Source organism: Trichomycterus rosablanca, chromosome 11 (assembly GCF_030014385.1).
Source record: "Trichomycterus rosablanca isolate fTriRos1 chromosome 11, fTriRos1.hap1, whole genome shotgun sequence".
NCBI classification, from domain to species: Eukaryota; Metazoa; Chordata; class Actinopteri; order Siluriformes; family Trichomycteridae; genus Trichomycterus; species Trichomycterus rosablanca.
Window position 1 is genome coordinate 27999901 of NC_085998.1, and position 26248 is coordinate 28026148.

At 42.1% G+C, this 26248-nt stretch overlaps 1 protein-coding gene across 1 annotated transcript in view; it reads right to left on the bottom strand.

Annotated features, from left to right (window-relative positions):
- Window positions 1-1711: 1711 nt before the first annotated feature.
- cftr (CF transmembrane conductance regulator) overlaps window positions 1712-26248 on the bottom strand; it is a 58413-nt gene continuing 33876 nt past the window's right edge. Inside the window, exons 13-26 of the mRNA XM_063004614.1 lie at window positions 23558-23644; window positions 21112-21820; window positions 17782-17968; window positions 15514-15741; window positions 15349-15428; window positions 12795-12945; window positions 10195-10422; window positions 8651-8751; window positions 7912-8145; window positions 7680-7835; window positions 7500-7589; window positions 5250-5422; window positions 4354-4459; window positions 1712-2299 (exon numbers count right to left, since the gene is read on the bottom strand). Of these exons, the coding sequence (XP_062860684.1) occupies window positions 2087-2299; window positions 4354-4459; window positions 5250-5422; window positions 7500-7589; window positions 7680-7835; window positions 7912-8145; window positions 8651-8751; window positions 10195-10422; window positions 12795-12945; window positions 15349-15428; window positions 15514-15741; window positions 17782-17968; window positions 21112-21820; window positions 23558-23644 (2743 nt within the window). The 3' untranslated portion in view covers window positions 1712-2086. The remainder of the gene's footprint in view (window positions 2300-4353; window positions 4460-5249; window positions 5423-7499; window positions 7590-7679; window positions 7836-7911; window positions 8146-8650; window positions 8752-10194; window positions 10423-12794; window positions 12946-15348; window positions 15429-15513; window positions 15742-17781; window positions 17969-21111; window positions 21821-23557; window positions 23645-26248) is intronic.

Consider the following 26248-nt stretch of genomic DNA (forward strand, 5'->3'; position numbering starts at 1 on the left):
AACACACCACCACCATGTCATTGTCACTGCAGTGCTGAGAATGATCCACTACTAGTCAATTACCTTAACCGCTAGGCTACAACACCCTCAATCATTTGTCAGTGTAAGAGTATTGGTATTGTCGCTCCACTTGGTCAGTGTTGCACTCAAAGGGAACCTGATATACATGTTTTATCATCAGCTGGTATGAAAATTGGCATCACATTTTGTAGTGCTGTACCTTTCATTTCTTAGCATGGTGGTGGAAAGTGTACAAATGCAGACCCCACAAGTGTGTGGCACGTAGGTACATGCCAAGGATGGATCCACCATGCATGTTTCTTCCCTCATTGTTTAATCAGTGAGAACATTGCATACAATGTGGTTGAGGGCTTCTGAACTGACCAGGATCAAAGACGAGATGCAGTGTGATCTGTTTCATTTTGCTTTTTTTCAGTTCAGTGAAACATGTATTGCAGTAACAGATATTTCTTTTGTTACCTTTTCGTATCTGTGCGCTGATTTTCATTGAAGTGTTTCTCATTGTACTTATATTAGGTGAAATTTCCTGGGTTTTGCTACATACTACGTAAAATAGGTAACATTTGTATTGCATAAACGTGGTACTGTAAATGCTACTGTGGGACTTGATCAAAATGAGAACAAATATAACTTTCCACAGACTTGTATACATTTGTAGATGTAATACGGCCTCATGAAGTCAAAACATAAATTACCACTTTGATGGTTGCGTTTTGAATTGATCACATCAGTGTTTATTTGATGCTGTGTAGGTGATGAGCATATGATGGCTGGCTGTGTGTATTGAGTGCTGTGCTTTAAGTAGTTAGAGTTTTGACAGATTAAGCCACTGTTTCTGAAAATGTATTTAAATGTTTAAGGGAAACTGTGTGTTGTACACTGATCAGCCATAACATTAAAACCACCTCCTTGTTTCTACACTCACTGTCCATTTTATCAGCTCCACTTACCATATAGAAGCACTTTGTAGTTCTACAATTACTGACTGTAGTCCATCTGTTTCTCTTTCATGCTGTTCTTCAATGGCCAGAACTCTCCCAGGACTACCACAGAGCAGGTATTATTTGGGTGGTGGATCATTCTCAGCACTGCAGTGACACTGACATGGTGGTGGTGTGTTAGTGTGTGTTGTGCTGGTATGAGTGGATCAGACACAGCAGCGCTGATGGAGTTTTTAAACACCTCACTGTCACTGCTGGACCGAGAATAGTCCACCAACCAAAAATATCCAGCCAACAGCGCCCCATGGGCAGCGTCCTGTGACCACTGATGAAGGTCTAGAAGATGACCAACTCAAACAGCAGCAATAGATGAGCGATCGTCTCTGATTTTACATCTACAAGGTGAACCAACTAGGTAGGCGTGGACAGTGAGTGGACACAGTATTTAAAAACTCCAGCAGCACTGCTGTGTCTGATCCACTAATACCAGCACAACACACACTAACACACCACCACCATGTCATTGTCGCTGCAGTGCTGAGAATGATCCACCACCTAAATAGTATCTGCTCTGTGGGGGTCCTGACCATTGAAGAACAGGGTGAAAGCAGGCTAATAAAATATGTAAAGAAACAGATGGACTACAGTCAGTAATTGTAGAACTACAAAGTGCTCCTATATGGTAAGTGGAGCTGATAAAATGGACAGTGAGTGTAGAAACAAGGAGGTGGTTTTAATGTTATGGCTGATCGGTGTACATGTGGAGATATTGTAGTATTATTACAAGAACAAAGCTGTTCTGACAATAAATAAGTTTAAAATGAGCTCAGAAGATTTACAGCTGTTCTAAACAATCTACAAATGACACAGAGAGGAACAAGTCATAAAAGAATCTTTTTACAATGACTGATCATTCCTGGTCTCACTGTGTCTAATAATAAAAGTACCATAAGTTACATTTACTGTGTATAAAAGAATGTGTTAATTATTGTACCAGGTTCATAAGTACACATCATAAAAACACTTTAAAATCAGTGTTTCAATGTGCCGGATTACAAGAAGTCTCAAGTCACCTGGAGCTCATGAAGGTAAGAGTCTCTATGTAATTTCCTTATAGGTGCAGTTCAAAGCCGAGTGTCATGAACCTCATCCTCTGCTTCCTCCTGCAGTGTGAGCGTGACGGAGCTGAGTTTGGGCTGAGGTACGTGCATGCTGGAGTTCCTCCTAGGGAAAAGTTTGAGGCGCTCGGCCTGACTGATGGCCTGTTTTAGCTGGCTGGTCTCGTTCAGGAGTCGCTGGATGGAATCGTAGGTCTTCACCTTGCCCTGTTCCATCATCTAAATCAAAGTAACAGATAGATAACGTGTTATTTAATGATCTTTCATACAAAAAGACGGTACAAATGAATGTATAAAAATCATAACATTATGACCATAACACTGATTATCGCTTCATCACGGCACCTGTTAGTGGGTGGGATATATTAGGCAGCAAGTGAACATTTTATCCTCAAAGTTGACGTGTTAGAAGCAGGAAAAATGGGCAAGGGTCCGAGCATCTCCAAAACTGTAGCTCTTGTGGGGTGTTCCCGGTCTGCAGTGACTCACTGATGCACGTGGAGGGCGAAGGCTGGCCCGTGTGGTCCGATCCAACAGACGAGCTACTGTGGCTCAAATTGCTGAAGAAGTTAATGCTGGTTCTGATAGAAAGGTGTCAGACTCCATGCCTCGACGGGTCACGGCTGTTTTGGCAGCAAAAAGGGGACCAACACAATATTAGGAGGGTGCGCATAATGTTATGCCTGATCGGTGTATAGTCACTATATTGCACTGCATTGTGATGTCGCTGTTTATAATGCATTAATATGATATTTTGTTTTCACCAATTAAATTATACTATTGTGTCACTATCATACTTTTACATATTATACAGTAGTGTGACAGTATGATAGAATAGCAAACAATCAATTATATCATAAAAGTGGGCTAAATTATGTAACAGTTTTAATAATTTAATGATAGTTCGTTATACTATTACAGACAGTATTTAGTATGGTATTTCTACTGGTATGACCGTTTTATATTAGGAATGATCAAATTAATGGCATTATAATGCCTATCATAAAAGTGGAATAAATTCTGTAATAGTTTTAATAATATACTGATCGTCCGTTATAGTATTACAAACGGTAATACTGTATTCCGCTTGGTATGACTTTATGATTTACAGTAGAACTGATCAAATTAATGACAATATGATTGATACAATATTCATAATTGTATTATGGTATAATAATAATAATCATTCTTAAAAATATGATCACATATGATTATCACTTTTATTTATAATGGTATTTCATTTAATTTTCAACATCACTTTATCATGGTCAGGGTTGCGTTTTTACCAGGAAAAACTGGGTGCAATACAGGAATACCCTGGATGATAGCCAGGTTATAGCACCGCTGTCATTCGAACCCAGATCTTGGTGGTGGGCAACCGTAATACACCACTGTGCCAACTGAGCTTATGATGATACACCAATCAGCCATAACATTAAAACCACCTCCTTGTTTCTACACATATTGTCCATTTTATCAGCTCCACTGACCATATAGGAGCACTTTGTAGTTCCACAATTACTGACTGCAGTCCATCTGTTTCTCTGCATGCTTTGTTAGCCCCTTTTTATGCTGCTCTGTAATGGTCAGGACTCTCATAGGACCACTACAGAGTAGTTATTATTTAGGTGGTGGATGATTCTCAGCACTGCAGTGACACTGACATGGTGGTGGTGTGTTAGTGTGTGTTGTGCTGGTATGAGTGGATCAGACACAGCAGCGCTGCTGGAGTTTTTAAACACCTCACTGTCCCTGCTGGCCTGAGAATAGTCCACCAACCAAAAATATATCCAGCCAACAGCGCCCCGTGGGCAGCATCCTGTGACCTGATGAAGATCTAGAAGATGACCAACTCAAACAGCAGCAATAGATACATAAATACATAAAATACATTAAAATACATAGAACTACTTGACTTAAAAAGTGTGACGGTATAATAACATGGCTGAAGGTATTAATAATAGCGTGATAGTGTGGTAGTACCAGGTACTTTAAAAAACAACAGAAGGACTATGATGGAGTAGAAGAGGTTAGTAATTGTTTGATAGTATGAATGATGGTGGTCAGTGTTAGTTTAGCAGTTAGGGTACTGGACTAGTAATTGAAATTTTTCCTGGTTCTAGCCCCACCACTGCCAGGTAACCACTATTTGGCCCCTGAGCAGGTCTCAAAACCCTTAACTGCTTGGCTCATATACAGGAACATTTGCTAAATGCCATAAATGTTTATTCCCGGGAGAGAAACATTAAGAATAAAATTCAAATGAGCTTTACCAGGAAGCACTGGCACTCGAGCAGAGGTTCCACTTTGTGTTCACACAGTAAGATGGTGCAGGTGGAGAAGGACTGCCTCAGTATCTTCTTTAGTACCGTCACAGTGCTGCAACACATAAAACATCACAGATCAAATAATTGAATATGATCTCAGTTTAAAATGGTTTACTCTGTATGCTCAAAAAACAATCACTGCCAGCTTTTCTGAAAATAGGAACATATACAGTACATTCACTGGACAGTTTAATGGAAACATCTGCTTACTAAATTAACTATCCAGATAGATAATGTGCTGAGCAGAACGATACACTAATAGTTTCGAATGCCAGCCAAGAATGTAAATCAGATGCTTCTGGTGCCACAGGTATCCCCTTGTGTGCAAAATTTTTATTTTTGTTCTAACATGCATATGATAGGGTCAGAATTTAGAGGAAGCAGCTCGTACTTGGACCCAACATGCTTTGTGTCAACAGTTTAATCTGCAGCTGGTGGTGTAATGTTAGGGAATTATTTCTTGGGACACCTTGAGCCACCTATTACCAATGAAGTATTGTTTACACACCAAAGCCTCATATTGTTACCGGTCATGTGACTTTATACCATCTATTTAATGGCTCCTTGCAGCATTATATTGGTCTGTGTAAGTGACCATGTATTTCAGTGGTCTCCAGCACTACTAACATGGTAGAACAGGAGATTTCCAGTATGAATTTGTGCCTGACAAATTTCTAATCAAGTCATTATCCTGAGAACATAACATCTTTTGGAATTCATAAAGAATTGCAGCTGATCTGAGACAAAGTGTGTCTTAGCCAGTGTTAGTATGGTGTTTCCAATGAAGTAGTGAGTGTATATGGCCAAATGTTATTGGTGGTGTGGTGGTGTTAGTCACATACATTGGGTCGAGGTATGCGCTAGGTTCATCCAGCAGCAGGATTCGGGCCTTGCTGAGAATGGATCGAGCTAGACACATCAGCTGCTTGTGGCCGTAGCTCAGAACGTGGCCGCCGTACTCCAGTTGGAAGTCTAGCTTGTCAGGAAACTGCTCAATGACCGATTTAAGCCCCACCTACGGAAAAACAAATGAGAACATCCATCCAGGTCTTTCAGCGATGCATTTCTAACATGTCACATTAAGAATTGTAAAGAAGACCCTGAACAGGGTGGCAATCCATCGCAACGTTTTGTCATAGCCATAGCCAATAGTAATAGCAATGTATCTGTGTAGATGCCTAACTGACCAATAGCAGTGGTGGGCTAGCATTGGCTTGACAACTGTGCCACCCAAGCTACTACACAGTTACGCTAGTCCACTTTCCTGAGATCCTGGTTTGAAACTCAGCAGTACTATTGACTGGCCAGGCATCCACACAGGCATGATTGGGCTATGTCTTGAGAGGGGTGGCATAAGCCCGGCAATGGATTTGCTGCCCTGTCCAAGGTATTCCTGCCTTGTGTCCAGTGTTTCCTTTATAAACTGGTAAAGCATTTGATAAAAATGTCTGCACTTAATGCTGCCTTTGAGTTATCTCTTTTTTTTATTCCGAAAACATAATTGGTGATCTCAAATCATTTAAAATGATACACAGTCGAGTCACATTATTACGACGATTATTACACTTTCTACATTCACGTAGCGCATAGCTCATGAAGGAAGTCATGTTCCGTGAGCTGGCTTGATGGGTATATAAGGTGTGGGATAGGCTGTCTGCACACTTATCCCTCGTTGCTGTCATGGGTTTTCCCGGGGGTGGATGGGACCTTCCAGCAAGACAATTAGACATGTCACATGGCTAGAAATGTCCAACACTGGTCGGAGGAGCATGACCAAGACTTCCAAGTACTACCATGGCCTCCAAATTCCTCAGACTTGAACTCAATTTAGCACCACCTCGATCATGGTGTTCGCTGTGTGGATCCTCGCCCATGCACCCTCCAGCAGCTGTGGGATGCACTGCAGTCAGCATGGTTCCAGATACCTGTGACAACCTACCAGGACCTTATTGAGTCACTCCCAGCATGTCTAGCTGCTGTCCATGCTGCACACGGCGGTTACTCTGGATATTAGCTGGTGGTCATAATAATGTGACTCGACTGTAATATTTTAATATATTATGTGTTTTTCTTTCCACAGTATTGGCTTATACTAAGAATGGATGAAAGACACTGTGTTTATAGAATAGGTAGCAATACGTAGCTCTTCTGCTTGACAATGCAGGGTTGAAACAGAGCAAAAAAGAGAAAGCACAGCTTATACACCGATCAGCCATAACATTAAAACCACCTCCTTGTTTCTACACTCACTGTCCATTTTATCAGCTCCACTTACCATGTAGGAGCACTTTGTAGTTCTACAATTACTGACTGTAGTCCATCTGTTTCTCTACATGCTTTGTTAGCCCCCTTTCATGCTGTTCTTCAATTATCAGGACTCTCCCAGGACCACTACCGAGCAGGTATTATTTGGGTGGTGTATCATTCTCAGCACTGCAGTGACACTGACATGGTGGTGGTGTGTTAGTGTGTGTTGTGCTGGTATGAGTGGATAAGACACAGCAATGCTGATGGAGTTTTTAAACACCTCACTGTCCCTGCTGGACTGAGAATAGTCCACCAACCAAAAATATCCAGCCAACAGCGCCCTGTGGGTAGCGTCCTGTGACCACTGATGAAGGTCTAAAAGATGACCAACTTAAACAGCAGCAATAGATGAGCGATCGTCTCTGACTTTACATCTACAAGGTGGACCAACTAGGTAGGAGTGTCTAATAGAGTGGACAGTGAGTGGACACGGCATTTTAAAACTCCATCAGTGCTGCTGTGTCTGATCCACTCATACCAGCACAACACACACTAACACACCACCACCATGTCAGTGTCACTGCAGTGCTGAGAATGATCCACCACCTAAATAATACCTGCTCTGTGGGGGTCCTGTGAGGGTGCTGATCATTGAGGAACAGGGTGAAAGCAGGCTAAAAAGGAATGTAGAGAAACAGGACATGGACTTCAGTCAGTTATTGTAGAACTACAAAGTGCTTCTATATGGTAAGTGAAGCTGATAAAATGGACAGTGAGTGCAGAAACAATGAGGTGGTTTTAATGTTATGGCTGATCGGTGTATGATTCACAGCAAAAAGACTGACCTCCTCAGTGACCCTCCACAGCTCGTCATCACTATGACATCCGTATGGATCCAAGTTCATACGGAATGTTCCAGTAAAAATGAAAACCTTCTGTAGAGGTAGAAAAAAAAGTATTGAAATAATGTGGCATCTATGCACATATCAACAGGACAAATTCGTCATTCAAAGCTGTGAGCGTACCTGAGGCACCACGCCAAAAGCCTTCCTCCACTTCTGCAGGGCCATGCTTTGGCAGGAAACGCCATCGATGGACATGTCTCCATCTGTGTATGCCAGGCGCAGAAGTGCGTTGAACATTGTGCTTTTCCCAGAGCCTGTCCTGCCTAGAATGCCCACCTAGGAACAAGAATGTCGTAAGCATGTCGTAATTCAGCTATCAGCCATGAATATCTACTGACCCATCTCTATGTACCTTCTGTCCCCCCTCCACGGTGAAGGAGAGGTTCTTGAGCACAGCGTGCCCCCCGTCAGTATATTTGACCATTAAATTCTGCACGTCCATCTGTCCACGACTGGGCCAGCTAGTTTCACTGCAGGCGTTCTGGTTTTCAATAACCAGGTCTGAGGTTTTTCGATGGCCGAGTCTAGGCTTGGGCTCCTCGGACGGCAGGTCGATGAACTTGAAGACGCGCTCCACAGAACGCATCTGGAGGCAAGAATGAAAGCAATTATGTCAGCAAGTTGAGTAATCTTCTCAACATGGCTTCTGAGTTTGTTTGGCTTTCCAAATGGAGCTTGACATGTGATTGCTAACGGTGAATTTAATGGTATCCATAGACGTGTTAGTTTGAGGGTGAATTCTGGAACTGCACGTGTATGAGTTCGTACGGGAAGACATTTCTATGCGTATCTGCCCGATTTAACCAGCACCTCCTAGGAAGAAATGTGGAAGAACACAACGTTCTGCACCTAGATAAGACCGCTAAGTCTGACTCAGTGAGCTGTACAGAAACATAGTGGGCGGGGGGGGCTGAAGACCAGCCTGCACACACAATCTCTCCCACAGCATTACAGAACAGGACAAGTTCTGCTCGAAAACAGGCTAAACTGCAATGTTACCTACAGCTACAAAGATTTTGTTTATAAAAGAGTGTGTGTGTGTGTGTGTGTGTGTGTGTGAACGAGAAAGAGAGAGAGACAAGGACACATACCATTCCATCCACTGCAATGCTGGTAACAACGCACCACTGGAAGGTGCCTAGAATTAGCATTGCCAAGGCTATAATAATGCCAATCTCACCAGGTTTATCCTCTGAAAAATAGAACACACACACACTTAAAATTAGCTAAACATTAAGCACAATGGTGCATGCAATGACCTCAGAAATGACTTCAAAGGCATTTTTTCAAAGTACTGCTAGCAATTAGGTCTTAGTGAAATTGTCTGTGAAACCTGCCAAATCAAGCATTTACGCATCTGTTTGCTCTGTACAACCTCAGCAGCCTCAGATTTTCGTAGTCGGCCAAACATCACATCTAAAATCGTGACTATTAATGTGTAGAGTTGGTCCCTCTGCTACTTTAACAGCTTTAACTCTTGTAAGAAGGCATTTCTACTAGATTGTAGAGCATAACTTTAGGGATTCACTACCATTTAGTGACAAGAGCATTAGCGAAGGTTGAAAAACCCTTTTTTTCTGCTCCAGAGTCCAAATGCAGTCTGCTTTACACCACACCATTCAGTGTGTATGTTGTGCTGCTGTCCCTCTGCAGAAACCCAACGGTTGGACACCAGACTATGCACTTGGTTGACATCCTATCCCAAAACCATGAGCGTCAATATAGTGTTAATACTTAACTGTTTACCCAGTAGCTTAAAGTGCTGTCTACATAGTTTTGGACTTTTACATTTTTAATGTATATTGTGTTATACATAGACAAAAGCGTATGCTAAATGCCGAAAATGTATATGTAAATGATAGATTGGCATCCTGTCTGGGCTGTGTTGCTACATTGCCCCCAGTGATTCCGGGGAAGTCAGACCCACCACGACCCTGACCAGGATAAAGTGGTGACGCAACAAGAAAATGAAATGAATAGATATTTAAATTCATTTGCAAGTTGAATCAATAATTGCAATATTTGCAATGCTCATGATTTGTCAGGTTACGCACATCATGTTTACAGCAACTGGAAATGTGTTACAATTACTGAACATGTTCAGCTAAGCTATGGGCAATCAGAGAAAATACCACATTTGCCAGCAAATACTGACAACGCATTTCCCAAATATTAAATGTAAGTGTGATATGGAGCTGTATCATATGTCAAATGGGGACCACATATAAAATTCAACAACTGACTCTTGAGAAGAATGCAGCTGTATGGCATTAGGCAGATCAATACGCTTGTAGAAGGCATACACGAGATCACAGATGCCCAGGATCAGCTTAGTGGGTAGCACTGTCGCCTCACAGCAAAAAGGTCCTGGGTTCGATTCCCAGGTGGAGTGCTTTCTGTGTGAAGTTTGCATCCAGGTGCTCCGGTTTCCTCCCATAGTCCAAAGACGTGCAAGTGAGGTGACTTGGAGATACAAAATTGTCTGTGACTGTGTTTGACATTAAAACTCTGAACTGCTGAATCTTGTGTAACTAGTGAGTACCTGTCATATCGTGAATGTAACCAAAAGTATGTAAAACATGACGTTAAAATCCTAATAAATAAATAGAATACAAGGAGCTTAGTTAAAACTTACGGTTGGTTCCTACTGCAATCCAGGCAGCAAGCGTAAAAAAGAAGACATATAACATGTCAGCACGAAAGAGGAACCAGCGCAGGGTGGAGAGGTATAGGAACCAGACAGATGTGTGTGTGTTGAGCGCTTTATGAAACAGTGTCTCGAAGTACGCCTGCCGGTCAAAGGCCCGGATCGTCCACAAGCCTTTCAGTGAGATGATGAGGTGGGAGAAGATGGGGCTTCGAGCTGGACAGAGAGAGAAACAAAGAAAGAGATGTAAGTAAGCAACATAGCATTCTTTCTCTGAGACATGTAAAGTACCTATTTTTGAGTTACAGCTCTTGAATGCCATTGTGCAAATCAACATGCCTAAAAGAAAAAGCTAATTAACCTTTTTTGGTTGGTAGAACAGCACTGTTGCTAAAACGAAAGGCACAAACACATCAGCAGTGGAGAGAGTGGACGGAAAAGGGGTAGAGTAAGTAACTGGTTGTCACAATTAGGATAGCTGCTCAATGTGGGTTAAAGGAACCAATGTTGTAAGTTATAAGCACCTCTATGCACTCTTTCAGCTCTAACGGCATGGCAGATGGGCATGATTCTGTAACTCTTGCCCCTCTGCTGATCTCTATGCCAAGTTGGCCCGTTGCAGAGAAAGAGACTAATACAGTTATGCTCTCTGGAGCACATGCAAATTAGTACAATTCATTTTTATAAGTAATATGGGTTCCATAATAGCTTTTGAACCATCACACTGATTGGTTGCATTCTGTAAAAACATCACATGTACCTAAAAGTCCTTTCATACAGTCCATGCACCTGGTTCCACTAAAGGAAAACAAAAAAAGGAAGGAAGAAATAAAAGTCTGTTCTCTGTAATGGCCGGCTCATGAACACCCCAGCATCACCTAGGCATTTGCAAAAGCCAAGAGTGTAGCATAGGTTCTCTCCAGTAAATCTGCTGCTTTAGTGAATGATGACATCAGGGTCAGGAGGAAAGCTCTTGTTCCAAAACTGCTCTGTGTTTACAGTATGGAAAGTCCTTAAAGCTCATCATGTGACCTCAAAAGGACTGAAAGAAAATCAGTCATCAAAGTTTGAGCATAACACAGTTCTGCTTCCTGTTGGTGTAACAGTGTGAGAAGTGATCCAGGCATGGACAGACTGGGTCAGCAATGGGGTTAAAGCCTAGACCGGGCACTGTAAAGGAAGAGGGAGGCCATATTCTGACCTCTGTACACAACACTTCCTCTGAGATATCCCATCCTCTCCTGCCTGACTCATTTATTCTCTGCTGATCTTCTGTTTTCTGGCATGATGCTGACCTTCAGCTTGGGCCCTGTCAGACTTTCGTACTTTTTCTGGGCACCACACGCCAGCCTTACTCATGTACAGTTGATGTGTATTCACTTTTAGCGCTATGAGACTTTTCTATGACGTCTGCTGGAATGCAATACTCATTCTTTAAATTCTTTCTGATCTGTATTGTGTTATTTAGCATTGTGTGAATAGTCTTTGATATAAATGTGTAGTGATGACAGTGCTAGTGCTCACGCAAAGGCGCATATCAGGGATTCCAGCTGTAAGTCAGTATGTAGCTAAACTACTAGCGCACAACACAAAAACATGCCAGTAGCTAGATGGTATGAGTGATCCTGTAATGCCCTGCAATGGCATGGACATGCTCTGGACACACTGCAATTCCTAACCAGGATAAAGCAGTTATTTAATATTACTAAATACTAAATGTCTATCATTCATTTATTGTTTATAGTAAAATAAAAAGGTTCGAAAATAATATAATTTAATACCTGACAGAACCTTCAGTGACAAAACCTTTTAACTAGCTGCTGATCAGGCATGCGCACCCACACAAGAACTTGAAGACATCTTATATATTGTATATACACCGATCAGCCATAACATTAAAACCACCTCCTTGTTTCTACATTCACTGTCAAGAAGCACTTTGTAGTTCTACAATTACTGACTGTACTCCATCTGTTTCTCTGCATGCTTTGTTAGCCTCCTTTCATGCTGTTCTTCAACTAGGTAGGAGTGTCTAATAGAGTGGACAGTGAGTGGACACGGTATTTTAAAACTCCAGCAGTGCTGCTGGATCTGATCCACTCATACCAGCACAACACACACTAACACACCACCACCATGTCATTGTCACTGCAGTGATGAGAATGACCCACCACCTAAATAATACCTGCTCTCTGGTGGTTCTGTGGGGGTCCTGAACATTGAAGAACAGCATGGAAGGGGGCTAACAAACCATGCAGAGAAACAGATGGACTACAGTCAGTAATTGTAGAACTACAAAGTGCTTATGTATGGTAAGTGGAGCTGATAAAATGGACAGTGAGTGTAGAAACAAGGAGGTGGTTTTAATGTTATGGCTGATCAGTGTATAGTACCATCATAATAAAAAATACAAAAAACTACTAATACTAAAATACTAATCATTTGTATTTTAAATAAAAAAATAGAAGTACAGTTGTTTGTGCTATAAGTGTTTTGACTAATGACGATTATTTCACTATATAGGAAATAAATGCAATAATTCAGGTAGGATTAACAAACATTATGTAATTCTGTTCAATTCTTCCCACCTTCAGTTTCCATTTGCTTCAGCTGCTGTCCTGTACGCAGGAAATACTTCCTCATAACGATAAAGATCAAAGCCAAAGGTGTTGCTGCTAGGAAAATGTACGGCCGCATAATGGACACCACCAAAATACATCCCACCACCACCAGGGTCAACTGTAAAGAAAAAGCTTAATTTAGGTAAGTCAGCTAAATTTAATCTAAGGTTACACTGCATGATCAAAAGTATACAGACATCCTTTTCTAATAAGTGGATTCAGATATTGAAGTCGCAGCCACTCAAACTGGGATGCTGAGTAGAGACAGAAGCCAAAGTAGTGAACATTTTATTTTTGCTTGCAGCCTATCAAGTTCCAAACTGCTTCTGAAAGCAATGTCAGCAAATGACCTGTTTGTTGGAGGCTTTATACACTGATTAGGCATAACATTATGACCACCTTCCTAATATTGTGTTGGTACCCCTTTTCCTGCCAAAACAGCCCTGCAACTGTGATGCACTGTGTATTCTGACACCTTTCTATCAGAACCAGCATTAACTTCATCAATTTGAGCTACAGTAGCTCGTCTGTTGGATCGGACCACACGGGCCAGCGTTCGCTCCCCACGTGCATCAATGACCCTGTCGCCGGTTTACCACTGTTCCTTCCTTGGACCACCTTTGATAGATACTGACCACTGCAGACTGGGAACACTCCACAAGAGTTGCAGTTTTGGAGATGCCCTGACCCAGTCGTCTAGTTTTATTCACTTCACCTGTCAGTGGCCATAATTAAATGCCTCGTCGGTGTAGGTGGAAGTTCCAGTTTCATAGTATTTTCTTAGTCTAAGGTCATCATGTGCAATGTAAAACGTTAGTTGGAGTGGTTTAGGACACACCAAAATAAAAAGGTTAGTGGTGGAGCAGTGGCGATTTTTTTAAGTTTGCAAGGGAAGCTCAGCTTCCCCTAAAATGTCCAAAAATAATGGTTAAATATGTACAGTTGTGTTAACATTTTATTGACTACAAATGCCTTAGAACACGTTCATCTCGAAGACGAGTTCGTTCAGAATCAGCTACTCATCACAAATCGATTGACTCGATTTTGTTAACTCCCGTAGTGTCAATGCATTTGCCCGTAGAAGCTGAGCGTCTATTCACTTCAATGGGACTGCATGGAAAGGTTTTTTTCATTGCTTCGAAACTCGCCAGTCATTGGATAAATGGCACGATTTTGTCCCGCCCCCGAACGCTGAGCGTCTCTGGGAGTGAATGGAGCTGTGGGCGGGTCTGGACGCGGAGCTTCTGCAAGATGATTGGAGGATCAGTCGAAAGGCTGAATCCCGTTTTGATTGACAGCTATTTTGAGATCTACACGTCACTTAATCACTGGGAGCTTCAGTCCCATCGCGGATTTTGCGAGTGAAGTCGAAAGACAAACTGCAACCCATTTCTTGGTATTTGCCTGGTGAAATTATTTGACCATTTCCATTGTTCATTGTGTAAATAAAACACACTCATAGTATTTGTTTCAGGACACTGGTCAAGTCCCTGGAAAAGACGCCTACTTGGTACGATAGGATCACAGGCCATTTTCTTGAAAAGGAACGGAGGGCAGAATTTATGTATAAATAAATTGACAAATTTTATGATGTAAGCCGACAATGAGCTTCACCTCTTTGAAAGACCAGCAGCCGCCACTGTGGTGGAGGAATAATCATTTGGAACTATTTTTGGTCATTTGGATCAGGCATCTTGGTTCCAAAAGAGGGAAAAGGCATCCTGGAAAAGTTTATGGTGACAGTTTGGGGAAGGACCTTTACCATTATTAGATGGGCATTTCCATCAAGCACAAAGTGAGGTAAGTAAATAAATAGTCAATTACATTAGTAACCAACCTCAATAATGCTATTGTGTTTCAATAGATGCAAACTCGTGTCCCCACAGTCATGTGCCAAAATGTAGTGAAAAAGAGGTTTTAAAATGAGTGAAGCCACTTAGGTGGCGCAGCGGTAAAAACACACGCTAGCGCACCAAAGCTGGGATTTCAAATACATTGTATCGAATCTCAGCTCTGCCATCCGGCTGGGCTGAGCGGCCACATGAACAACGATTGGCCTGTTGTTCATATAGGGGTGGGGTATTAAGCCAGATAGGGACTCCTCGCGATTGATGCAACTGTGACCTCTGCTGGCTGATTGATGGCTCCTGCACAGAGATGAGAAAAGAGTGCTCTCGGGTTGTGTCCCTCCGTACACGCAGCTAAGCTGCACTGCACTCGTCAAAGTGTAGGTAATAAGATGCATACAGCATGCTGCCCACATGTCGGAGGGGGCGTAAAATAAAAAAAAGAAATAAAAAAAAAAGAAAAAAGAAAAGAAGGTTCTCAAAACTAGTAAAGACAGAAGCAAAACAGGGGGCCAACTTCATATTAATGCCAATGGTTTCAAAATGGGATCAATGATAGGCACACACAATAGATGGATGGATTTTAGGGCATGTTCTTAGGTTTGTTATTCCCTAAACCAACTGTTTTTTTAATTGTCTGACAAAAAAAAGAACATTGTATTTAGTCTACTAACCTGGACAAGGTCAAACAATAGTAGAGGCAACATGTCATCGATAGTAGCCATGTCTTTCGTAAACCTATTCATGATACGACCTTTAAAATCAGAACAGAACGATCATTACCACACTTTAAAAACACACAAACACACAGACTGCTGCTGTATTTGCACCTCACGTACCTGTCTTCATGGTGTTTAGAACAGACATAGGTGCTCTAAGTACAGAACTCAGCATTTTCTGATGCACTTTCTTTGAGATGGTGATCATAGTGTGGACCAGTGGAAGTCCCCGAAAAAAGCCCAGAGCTAAGATGCTCTCAGAAGTAGCCACATAAATGTAGATAATGTAGTAGCTGCTGGTGGGACGGATGATGACAGCATATAATGAGCTTGACAAAGACATATTGGCTTGTTTGGTAGTGTTTGGTCCAGTCGAGTGATGCTCCTCTTCCCAGATCTCACTGAAGTAAAATAGAGAAGATTTAATATTAAGATCAAGATTTAGTGCCAAATGTCTGTATCTAGAATAGACACAAGACTTACATTCTTAAATATAAGGGTAAAGTTTTCGGTATCCAGTTGCTATGTGTTGGTAGTTAAATAAATATATACTTAGGTGGCTCTTTTAGGTTATAGAATTAACCTGTGTACAGTTACCAGCTCCAAGGTTAGCAGGTTTTTACTGTGTGGAGCTCTCAGGGCACAAGATTCCTCCATCACATACTGTATCAGTCCCTTTAACAAGGATTTGTCTTTTAAGATACAGATTAGGTTTCAAATGTTTAAACCAAATGACTAGGACAGTAAATATGACGCATTATCCCAGCTTTTGATATACCAGGAACAATTTGTTTACTTTTACACATTCTGTTTACATTGAGCAAAACTGTAGGACTTTTAATATCTTAGATCACATGTGTCAAACTCAAGGCCCGTGGGCCAAATCCGGCCCGCCACGTCATTTTATGTGGCGAGAGTTTAAAAGATGTATGGTTGTCTTAAAATACACTGTAAAATCGTACATAAACTGCATCTCCCACAATGCATGCCGATTTTGTGACCCGCAAAGAGATCGCATCCCGCCACTAGATGGCAGTGTTTCCACATCAGCGTTTGACTGAAGCGGTTTTCCAACAAGTAATGTTGAGAAATATTTACAAATAATCCCAAAATGTACAAAAAGAGAAAATTGAAGCAGGAGGTAATTTAATGAAAGATAGGAAAGTGAACACAAGTTTGTGCTTTAAGAAGAAAAAATGGTACGCCTCTTGTGTTATGAGGCTGTGTCTGTGGTAAAGAAGTACAATATAAATGTAGATATACATTATAAATATACAGTATAAATTTGGCATTTTGACACAAAACACAGAATTTAGCCTCATAAAAAAAAAAAAAAACTGTCCGAGACTTAAAGGCAGACACATGCAATCACAGCAGGATACGTTACAATCGGCCCTTTGTGAAAATGAGTTTGACAGTCCTGCCTTAGATCATAATGGGCATGTATCATTTTATGAGTCCTTATCCACAAACAAATTAAACTCTACCTGAGGTTATCTTAAATAATAGGTTAGCTTAAGTAATAAGAAGAACATTAGAGTAAGCCCTGCCCCATGCATGTAGCTGGATGTATTGTAACTGTCCTAGCAGGGATTAAATTCTGATTTACATATCTGCTGTCTCAATTTTAGTATTAAATCAAGTCAAAATGTCTATGAGTGTTGACATTATGTTTTATCTGTATACAATAAAATAGGAAGCTTTTGGTGTATATACTTACTCTGTTATCAAAAATATCCCAACAACAGATCCAGCCACCTACAAACAGAAATATTCATTAAGGAACATTGATTAATGTTGGTTATTACTATTTTAATGCCTTGAAAGGCCAACAATTATTCATTTATTTATTCATTTACTCATTATCTGTTTTACCAGAAGGGTACAATTAATTGGCAACAGGTAGGAAACATCCTGGACAAAGCACCAGTTCATCGCAGGGTAGACATTTACACATTTACACCCTAACACACACACACACACACACACACATCTAATTTTATTATCTTCAATTAACCTGATTGCATATCTTTGGACTGTGGGAGGAAACCAAAGCACCCGGAAAAACCGACATGGACTTACGGAGAGCATGCAAACTCCATACAAAAAAGGGATGACTGTGAGATGACAGTGCTACCCCACTGAGCCACCATGCATTTACAAATGTATGTTTTACATTTGAAAATGATGACAACTGTGTGTACTGTACTGTACATAATATCTCAGCTGGCCTAAAAAGTTCAACAACAGACAAAAAGACAAAACTGAGTTCCCTAATGTCAAACATAAACAGTTAAAATGCTTTACATGGTTCTTAAATTTCTCAGATTGTCCATATTTACTGTATGTGCCTACTCAAATTTAAAAAAGCCTACAGCTAACTATAACTATTGTGTGCTATTTGATAATTGGTGTTGATTATAAGCATGAATAATATGTTTACCTCAATAGCATAGATAATAAGAACGAAGATCAGAACATAAGTGAGACTTCTGTTGGTAGACACATATCGGACATACGTGTTCCATTTAGTGGTTTCGAAGATGTCCTCCATTTGTTCATCTGCGAAGCATGCCTGTGAAAAAGCACCCATCATGTGTGAATGGTAACTTCTACAATACCCAGCATGCATTTTTGAAAATAAATGCCACTGAAAACGCTTTAGAAAAATTCACGATTAACTAGTTTTGACTGCTGGCTATAAGTAATAAAGTGCTTTACCAGCTTTGATTGTAAATCATTATAACTTTTATCTATTTTATACAGCATGTACTGGTAATGCTAATAGCTCCCCGGGTCACAGGTTCAATCCCACTGCTGTTCAATTTCTGAGTAAAATTTGGCATGTTCTTTTGTGTCTGTATGTCTTTACTTTTAAAGTATATGTTCTGTCTGGTCTTAGGTGTATTCCCACCAGGATTCCTTTGTTTCCAAAATGGATTTACTTTGGCCTTAATATACAGTGGGGGAAATAAGTATTTGATCCCCTGCTGATTTTGTAAGTTTACCCCCTTACAAAGACTTGAACAGTCTATAATTTTTATGGAAGGTTTATAGACAGAATATCAACAAAAAATCCAGAAAAAAAACATTAAATAAAAGTTATACATTAATTTGTATTTAATTAAGGGAAATAAGTATTTGATCCCCTACCAACCAGCAAGAATTCTGACCCCCACAGACCGGTTATGTGCCCATGAGGCACACAAATTAGTCCTGTCCCTGTATAAAAGACTCCTGTCACAGAATCAGTTTCTTCCGTTCAAATCTCTCGACCACCATGGGCAAGACCAAAGAGCTATCAAAGGACGTCAGGGACAAGATTGTAGACCTGCACAAGGCTGGAATGGGCTACAAGACCATCAGCAAGAAGCTTGGTGAGAAAGAGACCACTGTTGGTGCGATCATTCGAAAATGGAAGAAATACAAGATCACAGTCAATCACCCTCGCTCTGGAGCTCCATGCAAGATCTCACCTGGTGGGGTAAGAATGATTCTGAGAAAGGTGAGGTCAGTCCAGAATTACACGGGAGGAGCTTGTCAATGATCTCAAGGGAGCTGGGAGCAGAGAAATGCTGGATATGACCCCAAGAACACCATCCCCACCGGGCATTTCTCTGCCTCCAAACACGGCGAGTGGAGTTGATGCCAAAGAGCTCAATTTTGGTCTCATCTGACCATATCACATTCTCCCAAGCTTTCTCTGAATCATTCAGGTGTTCATTGGCAAACTTCAGACAGGCCTGTACATGAGCCTTCTTGAGCAAAGGGACTTTGCGGGCACTGCAGGATCTCAATCCATTACGGCGAAGTGTGTATATGAAGAATTCTTGCTGGTTGGTAGGGGATCAAATACTTATTTACCTTAATTAAATACAAATTAATTTATAACTTTTATTTAATGTTTTTTTCTGGATTTTTTTGTTGATATTCTGTCTCTCTCTGTTAAAATAAACCTTCCATAAAATTATAGACTGTTCAAGTCTTTGTAATGGGGTAAACTTACAAAATCAGCAGGGGATCAAATACTTATTATAAAACGGATAGTTCCGGTCCTAAAATCTGATTGGCTGAGCCGCGTTCGAAGCCGTTGTAAAATCCCCGATAAACGCACACCTAGGACCACCTCACATCATTCCATATTAATACGCCACTGAATAGAAAAGTTAATGTTATTTTCGCCCTCATGTTGCCTAGCAACACTGTTAATCGAACTATTTTGCGTCGCGGAAGAACGCTTTATTGTAAGTTTATACACAATAAATACATTTATGAATTAAACATTGTTGTATTTATTATATTTTATGTTGAACGCCGTTTTATAAAAGCAATAAGCCACTCGAGACCGTGCATTACTGTTATGATTTTAGCACGGGGAAAGAAGTTTTAGGCACTCCGCTTCGCGTCGTGCCAAAAACGTCATCCCTGTGCTAAAATCACAGTAATGCACGGCCTCTCGTGGCTTATTGCTTTATTTCCCCCACTGTATATATATTGTTTATGCATTTTCTCCCCCTTTTTCTCCCTTTTAGCGCGTCTAATTGCCCGATTGCGTCATGCTTCCTCTCCACCAATGCCGATCCTCTCTCTGATTGAGGAGAACGAAGCTAACCCACGCCCCCTCCCACTCGTGGGCAGCAGCCGTATGCATTTTGTCACCTACACTTTGACGAGTGCAATGTGGATCAGCACTGTGTACGGAGAGACACACCCTGACAGCACTCCTCCCCGTCTCTGTGCAGGCACCATCAATCAGCCAGCAGAGGTCGTAATTGCATTAGTTATGAGAGAGACCCTATCCGGCTTAATCCTACCCATATCTGAACAACAGGCCAATCGTTGTTCATGTGGCCGCTCAGCCCAGCCAGCAGGCGGAGCTGAGACTTGATACAATGTATTCGAGATCCCAGCTCTGGTGTTCCAGCGTGTGTTTTTTTCTTTTGCCGCTGCGCCACCTGAGTGGCCTGATTTTTTAAAAAGACTGTTGATGTTTATTATAATTTTATAGTGTTATAAACCAATCTGTTACTAATTGAATAAATGATATATTGTTGTCAGTAGAAACCAACTAGTGATGATGATTATTATTATTAGTATTTACTTAAAAGTAAAACCATCATTATAGTAAATCCCACTTTGGTTATTTAACCAGTTTATTAGATTTACTTTGTCATTCATTCGTTGTCTGTTTTGCCACCCTCTTTATCATATTCAGGGTTGCGGTGGGTCCGATTTACTGGGTAAAAGGCAGGAAACAGCCCAGACAGGTCTCCAATCCATCACAGGGCAAACGCACACACACTATAAGTTTAGTATCTCCAATTACCCCGACTGCATGTCTTTTAACTTGTCATGTTTTTTTAATTGATCTGAAACAGTGTGACAATATATATTATTAGTAACATTTATTTTAACCAGACTTTCTTTGTGTAAAGGCTTACACATGCTTCCTCTCTTTTTTCAACTACTGCTCATACAACAATATAGGACAGTTACATGTGCTCAGAGAGCACTTGTACTATAATGTTGGCTTTACATGAACCTAAGAAATGCCCGCAATTGGCTGTTGTTGTCCAAAATAACAGGGAATAGAGAAATGGCACTCCTGACTTATGGCCATAGATGGCTATGCCAACACATGGATATAAAAAGTCAGGGCCCACTTAACCACCAGTGCACCCACTGTTAAAGCAGTGCAGTACACTTGACAGCTCCTACCTCAATATTCTCTTCATCCATGTCTCCGGTAATGTCGTAGGCACCATCTTTGGACAATCGTCGAGCATAGATGTCCAGCTCGGCGGCCAGTTCACTCTGGGGCACGATAGATAGGCGGCGGCGGAAAGAGGACTGAAGCTGATCACGTCTGCCCGAACCTTGTGCGTTTGTCATGAATGCCAGCACTGACTGCCTCCTCTGGCCTGCCATGTGCACACCGTGATTGTGATACACATCGTTCACTATAAATGACTCATCCACCAGCTCATTCTCAGGCACCAGGGAGAACTTGCGGTCAGACAGTGGCCGCTTAACCTCTTCCTCAATCCCCGGGATGAAGGAAGCCTTGCGGTCAGCCACCAGCGGGTTGATGATCACAGAAGCCTTTCTTTCATCTTTGTAGGAAGGAGGGGCCACCTGCCGGTACGCGGGTCGATCGGAACGGATGCCTGAAGTTTCATCCACCGAGACCCTGCGTAGTGTCTCGGTGAGAATCGAGCAACGTCGCTCTGCGGTGATGCTGTCGTAGGCCTCCAGACCTAGCAGCAGAGAGCTAAAGTCAGGCCGGCGCGACTGCAGCTCTGAGAACGAGCCATAAAAAAAAGACTCCCCATTGTGCAGCAGCAGGATCTTGTCCGCCCGCTTTAGGTGATCGAGCTTGTTGGTTACCACGATGCGGGTCTTGGAGACCATAAGCTTGCACAGACACCTAGAAGAAATAGGCAAGGAATTTGCTTAGGACAGTGGTTGCCTAGTGGATACAGCTCTGGGCTATCAATCGAAAGGTTGAGAGTTGGCATCCAGCTCTGCCATTCAGCCACTATTGGGCTCTTGAGCAAGGCCCTTAAGCCCTTTCAGCTCAAGGGGCACTGTACAATGGCTGGCCCTGCGCTCTGACCCCAGCTTTGAAACAAGCTGGGATATGTGGAAAAAAATTTAATTGTACTGTACACCTGTATATGTACATACACTGATCAGGCATAACATTATGACCACTTCCTAATATTGTATTGGTCCCCCTTTTGCTGCCAACACAGTCCTGACCCATTGAGGCACGGACTCCACTAGACCCCTGAAGGTGTGCTTTGGTATCTGGCACCAAGATGTTAGCAGCAGATCCTTTAACTCCTGTAAGTTGTGAGGTGGGGCCTCCATGGATCAGACTTGTTTGTCCAGCACATCCCACAGATGCTCAATTGGATTGAGGTCTGGGGAATTTGGAGGCCAAGTCAACACCTCAAACTCGTTGTTGTGCTCCTCAAATCATTTCTGAACCATTTTTGCTTTGTGGCAGGGCGCATTATCCTGCTGAAAGAGGCCAAAGCCATCAGGGAATACTGTTTCCATGAAAGGGTGTACATGGTCTGAAACAATGCTTAGGTAGTGCTTAGGCATTAACTTCTTCAGCAATTTGAGCCACAGTAGCTCGTCTGTTGGATCGGACCACACGGGCCAGCCTTCGCTCCCCACGTGCATCAATGAGCCTTGGCCGCCCATGACCCTGTCGCCGGTTTACCACTGTTCCTTCCTTGGACCACTTTATATATATATATATTTTTTTTTAATGCATTTTCTCCACGATTGCGTCATGCTTCCTCTCCACCAATGCCGATCCCTGCTCTGATTGAGGAGAATGAAGCTAGCCCACGCCCCCTCTGACACGTGGGCAGCATGCCGTATGCATCTTATCACCTACACTTTGATGAGTGCAGTGCAGCTCAGCACTGTGTACAGAGAGACACACCCTGAGAGCACTCTTTTCTCATCTCTGTGCAGGCACCATCAATCAGCCAGCAGTAATTGCATTAGTTATGAGGGAGAGACCCTATCCGGCTTAGTCCCACCCATATCTGAACAACAGGCCAATCGTTGTTCATGTGGTCGCTCAGCCTAGCCGGCAGGCAGAGCTGATATTCGATACGATGTTTTCGAGATCCCAGCTCTAGTTTCAGCGTGTGTTTTGACCGCTGCGCCACCTGAGTGGCCTTCCTTGGACCACTTTTGATAGATACTGACCACTGCAGACCAGGAACACACCTCAAGAGCTGCAGTTTTGAAGATGCTCTGACCCGTCGTCTTGCCATCACAATTTGGTCCTTGTCAAACTCGCTCAAAGCCTCACGCTTGCCCATTTTCCTGCTTCTAACACATCTTCAACTTTAAGGATAAAATGTTCACTTGCTGCCTAATATATCCCACCCACTAACAGGTACCGTGATGAAAAGATAATCAGTGTTATTCATATTCACTTCACCTTTCAGTGGTCATAATGTTATGCCTCGTCTGTGTATGACAAATAAATACATTCTATTCTATTCTATTCTGGTAGCAGTGCACTAAGTAAATTGATTGCTACAATTAATTCATGCTGCATGTGAAACTGTTATATGTATTGTGGAAAAACACTCTTAAATAGTGTACTAAAAATAGTACTTAAATAGCATACTTGTCAAAAATCTCTTTCTCTGTTGCAATGTCCAGGTGGGTGAAAGGGTCGTCCAGCAGATAGGTATCAGCATCTCTGTATACAGCTCTGGAAAAATAAAGCAGCACAAGTTATCAGGTCAGATGCATTACTTCATTATAATGTCCACTGTTAAGTAAAGGAACTTGATCATATTTCTGCTTATAACTGAATGTATTCTTTCATTTTCACCAACGATGCTATTCTGGTTTAGGCAATGGTGATTTCACCCATAAAATCTCGAAACAAAGCAGACATACACTCTGGACAGGGAGCCAATCCATTGCAGGGCAACAAGTGTTTGCATGTTTGTAAGTTGGTGAAAAAAATAGGTGTACCAGGTAAAAACCCACACAACAATACTAAGAACAAGTCAGTGACCGGCAGCGAAAATTAAACACAGGATCCAGCTGTGCTGCCGGTTACTGAATTTATAGTAATTTCAATGGCATAATATTGGCTGACATGCTTGAGTGGTACAGTGGTCTGTTATTCTAGCCCACCACCACTGAGATCCAGGTTCTTATTTTATGTCTACACAGACATGATGCCCTGTGATGGACTGACACCCTGTCTAGGGTAGTCCTGCCTTATGCTCAGTGTTTTCCAGTGAAACCAGATCTGTCGTGACCCTAACCAGGATAATGCAGCTGATAAAAATTAAGTGACATTTTTAAAATATATACAGTTAGTTGTTAGTTGGACCCTTGACTGATGTCGTAGGGGTGCCATGCAGGAGAGGGCAACCAGCCACCTCCATTGCTCTCGGTCCTCGGATTTTCGCAGTAATGTGCCAGGGGTCTGACCGGTCCATTCTTTGACGTTGTCAAGCCAGGACTTGTGTGGACGCTCTCTTTGCCGTTTGCCTTCCACTGTGCCTTGGAGGACTGTCTTGGCCAGTGAGTCATGGAGGGTCACATGGCCATATCAGGCGAGTTCATGGCGTCGCACCGTGGCAAGAAAAGGCTCCTGGGTTCCCGCGAGTGTGGTGATTTGCTGCCAGACGTATTCGTTGGTCTTATGCTCGGTATAGCGAATGCACAGGAGTCGCCTATATATTCAGCAGAATGGCCAGAATATATATACACCAATCAGCCATAACATTAAAACCACCTCCTTGTTTCTACACTCACTGTCCATTTTATCATCTCCACTTACCATATAGAAGCACTTTGTCGTTCTACAATTACTGACTGTAGTACATCTGTTTCTCTGCATGCTTTGTAAGCCTCCTTTCATGCTGTTCTTCAATGGTCAGGACTCTCCCAGGACCACTACAGAGCAGGTATTATTTAGGTGGTGGGTCATTCTCAGCACTGCAGTGACACTGACATGGTGGTGGTGTGTTAGTGTGTGTTGTGCTGGTATGAGTGGATAAGACACAGCAGCACTGATGGAGTTTTTAAACACCTCACTGTCACTGCTGGACTGAGAATAGTCCACCAACCAAAATATCCAGCCAACAGCACCCCATGGGCAGAGTTCTGTGACAACTGATGAAGGTCTAGAAGATGACCAACTCAAACAGCAGCAATAGATGAGCGATCGTCTCTGACTTTATATCTACAAGGTGGACCAACTAGGTAGGAGTGTCTAATAGAGTGGACAGTGAGTGGACACGGTATTTAAAAACCCCAGCAGCTCATACCTCATACCAGCACAACACACACTAACACACCACCACCATGTCAGTGTCACTGCAGTGCTGAGAATGATCCACCACCTAAATAATACCTGCTCTGTGGTGGTCCTGTGGTGGTCCTGACCATTGAAGAATAGGGTGAAAGCAGGCTTAATGCATAGAAACAGATGGACTACAGTCAGTAATTGTAGAACTACAAAGTGCTTCTATATGGTAAGTGGAGCAGTTTTTTGTGTGAAGGAACATGATTAGCTGGCTCAGAGCCTCAAACTTAACCCCATCCAACATCTTTGGGTTGCCTTGGAGTGTTTACTGAGGTCAGGTGTTATTACACAATATTATTAAGCCTGTGCCTTTAAGGCTGAATTAAAATAAATCCTTGCAGTCATGTTCCAAACTTTAGATTAATGACCACTGATGGTCTGTAACGCGTTACTTAGTAACGCGTTACTCTAATCTGACCACATTTTTCAGTAACGAGTAATCTAACGCGTTACTATTTCCAATCCAGTAATCAGATTAAAGTTACTTATCCAAGTTACTGTGCGTTACTATTTTTGTCATTTTCCTTAGTGAAAAGATATTTTTGCTTTCTTCTTGGCAGGGGCGGAGCCAGGGGGTGGCCAGTGGTTGCCATGGCCACCATAAAGTAATCTCCGGCCACCCCTCTGGCCCCCCCACCACCGCTTTGCCGGCAATTTTTTTGCGGAAGCATTTCTGCACGCAGGAGCAGCGCACCTCAGATGAGTAGTTCTTCACCAAAACAGTGCAGTAATACACTCAACATAAATGTCAACCACCAACACCATTACAGAAGTAGTACTATTTAGTAGTATTCGTGGCGCGCTACGAGTAAAAGCGCCAGCTGGCTCTGCGCATTCCAGTGTTGCCAGATTGGGCGATTATCCGCCAAATTGGGCGGATTTTGTTGGAAAACAATTTAATAGCAGGTAAATAACACTTCTATTTAAAAGAAAATCTTCCGTTTTAAGAAGCTCCAGCATTGTAGAAGGCTATTAAAAGTAAAGTCA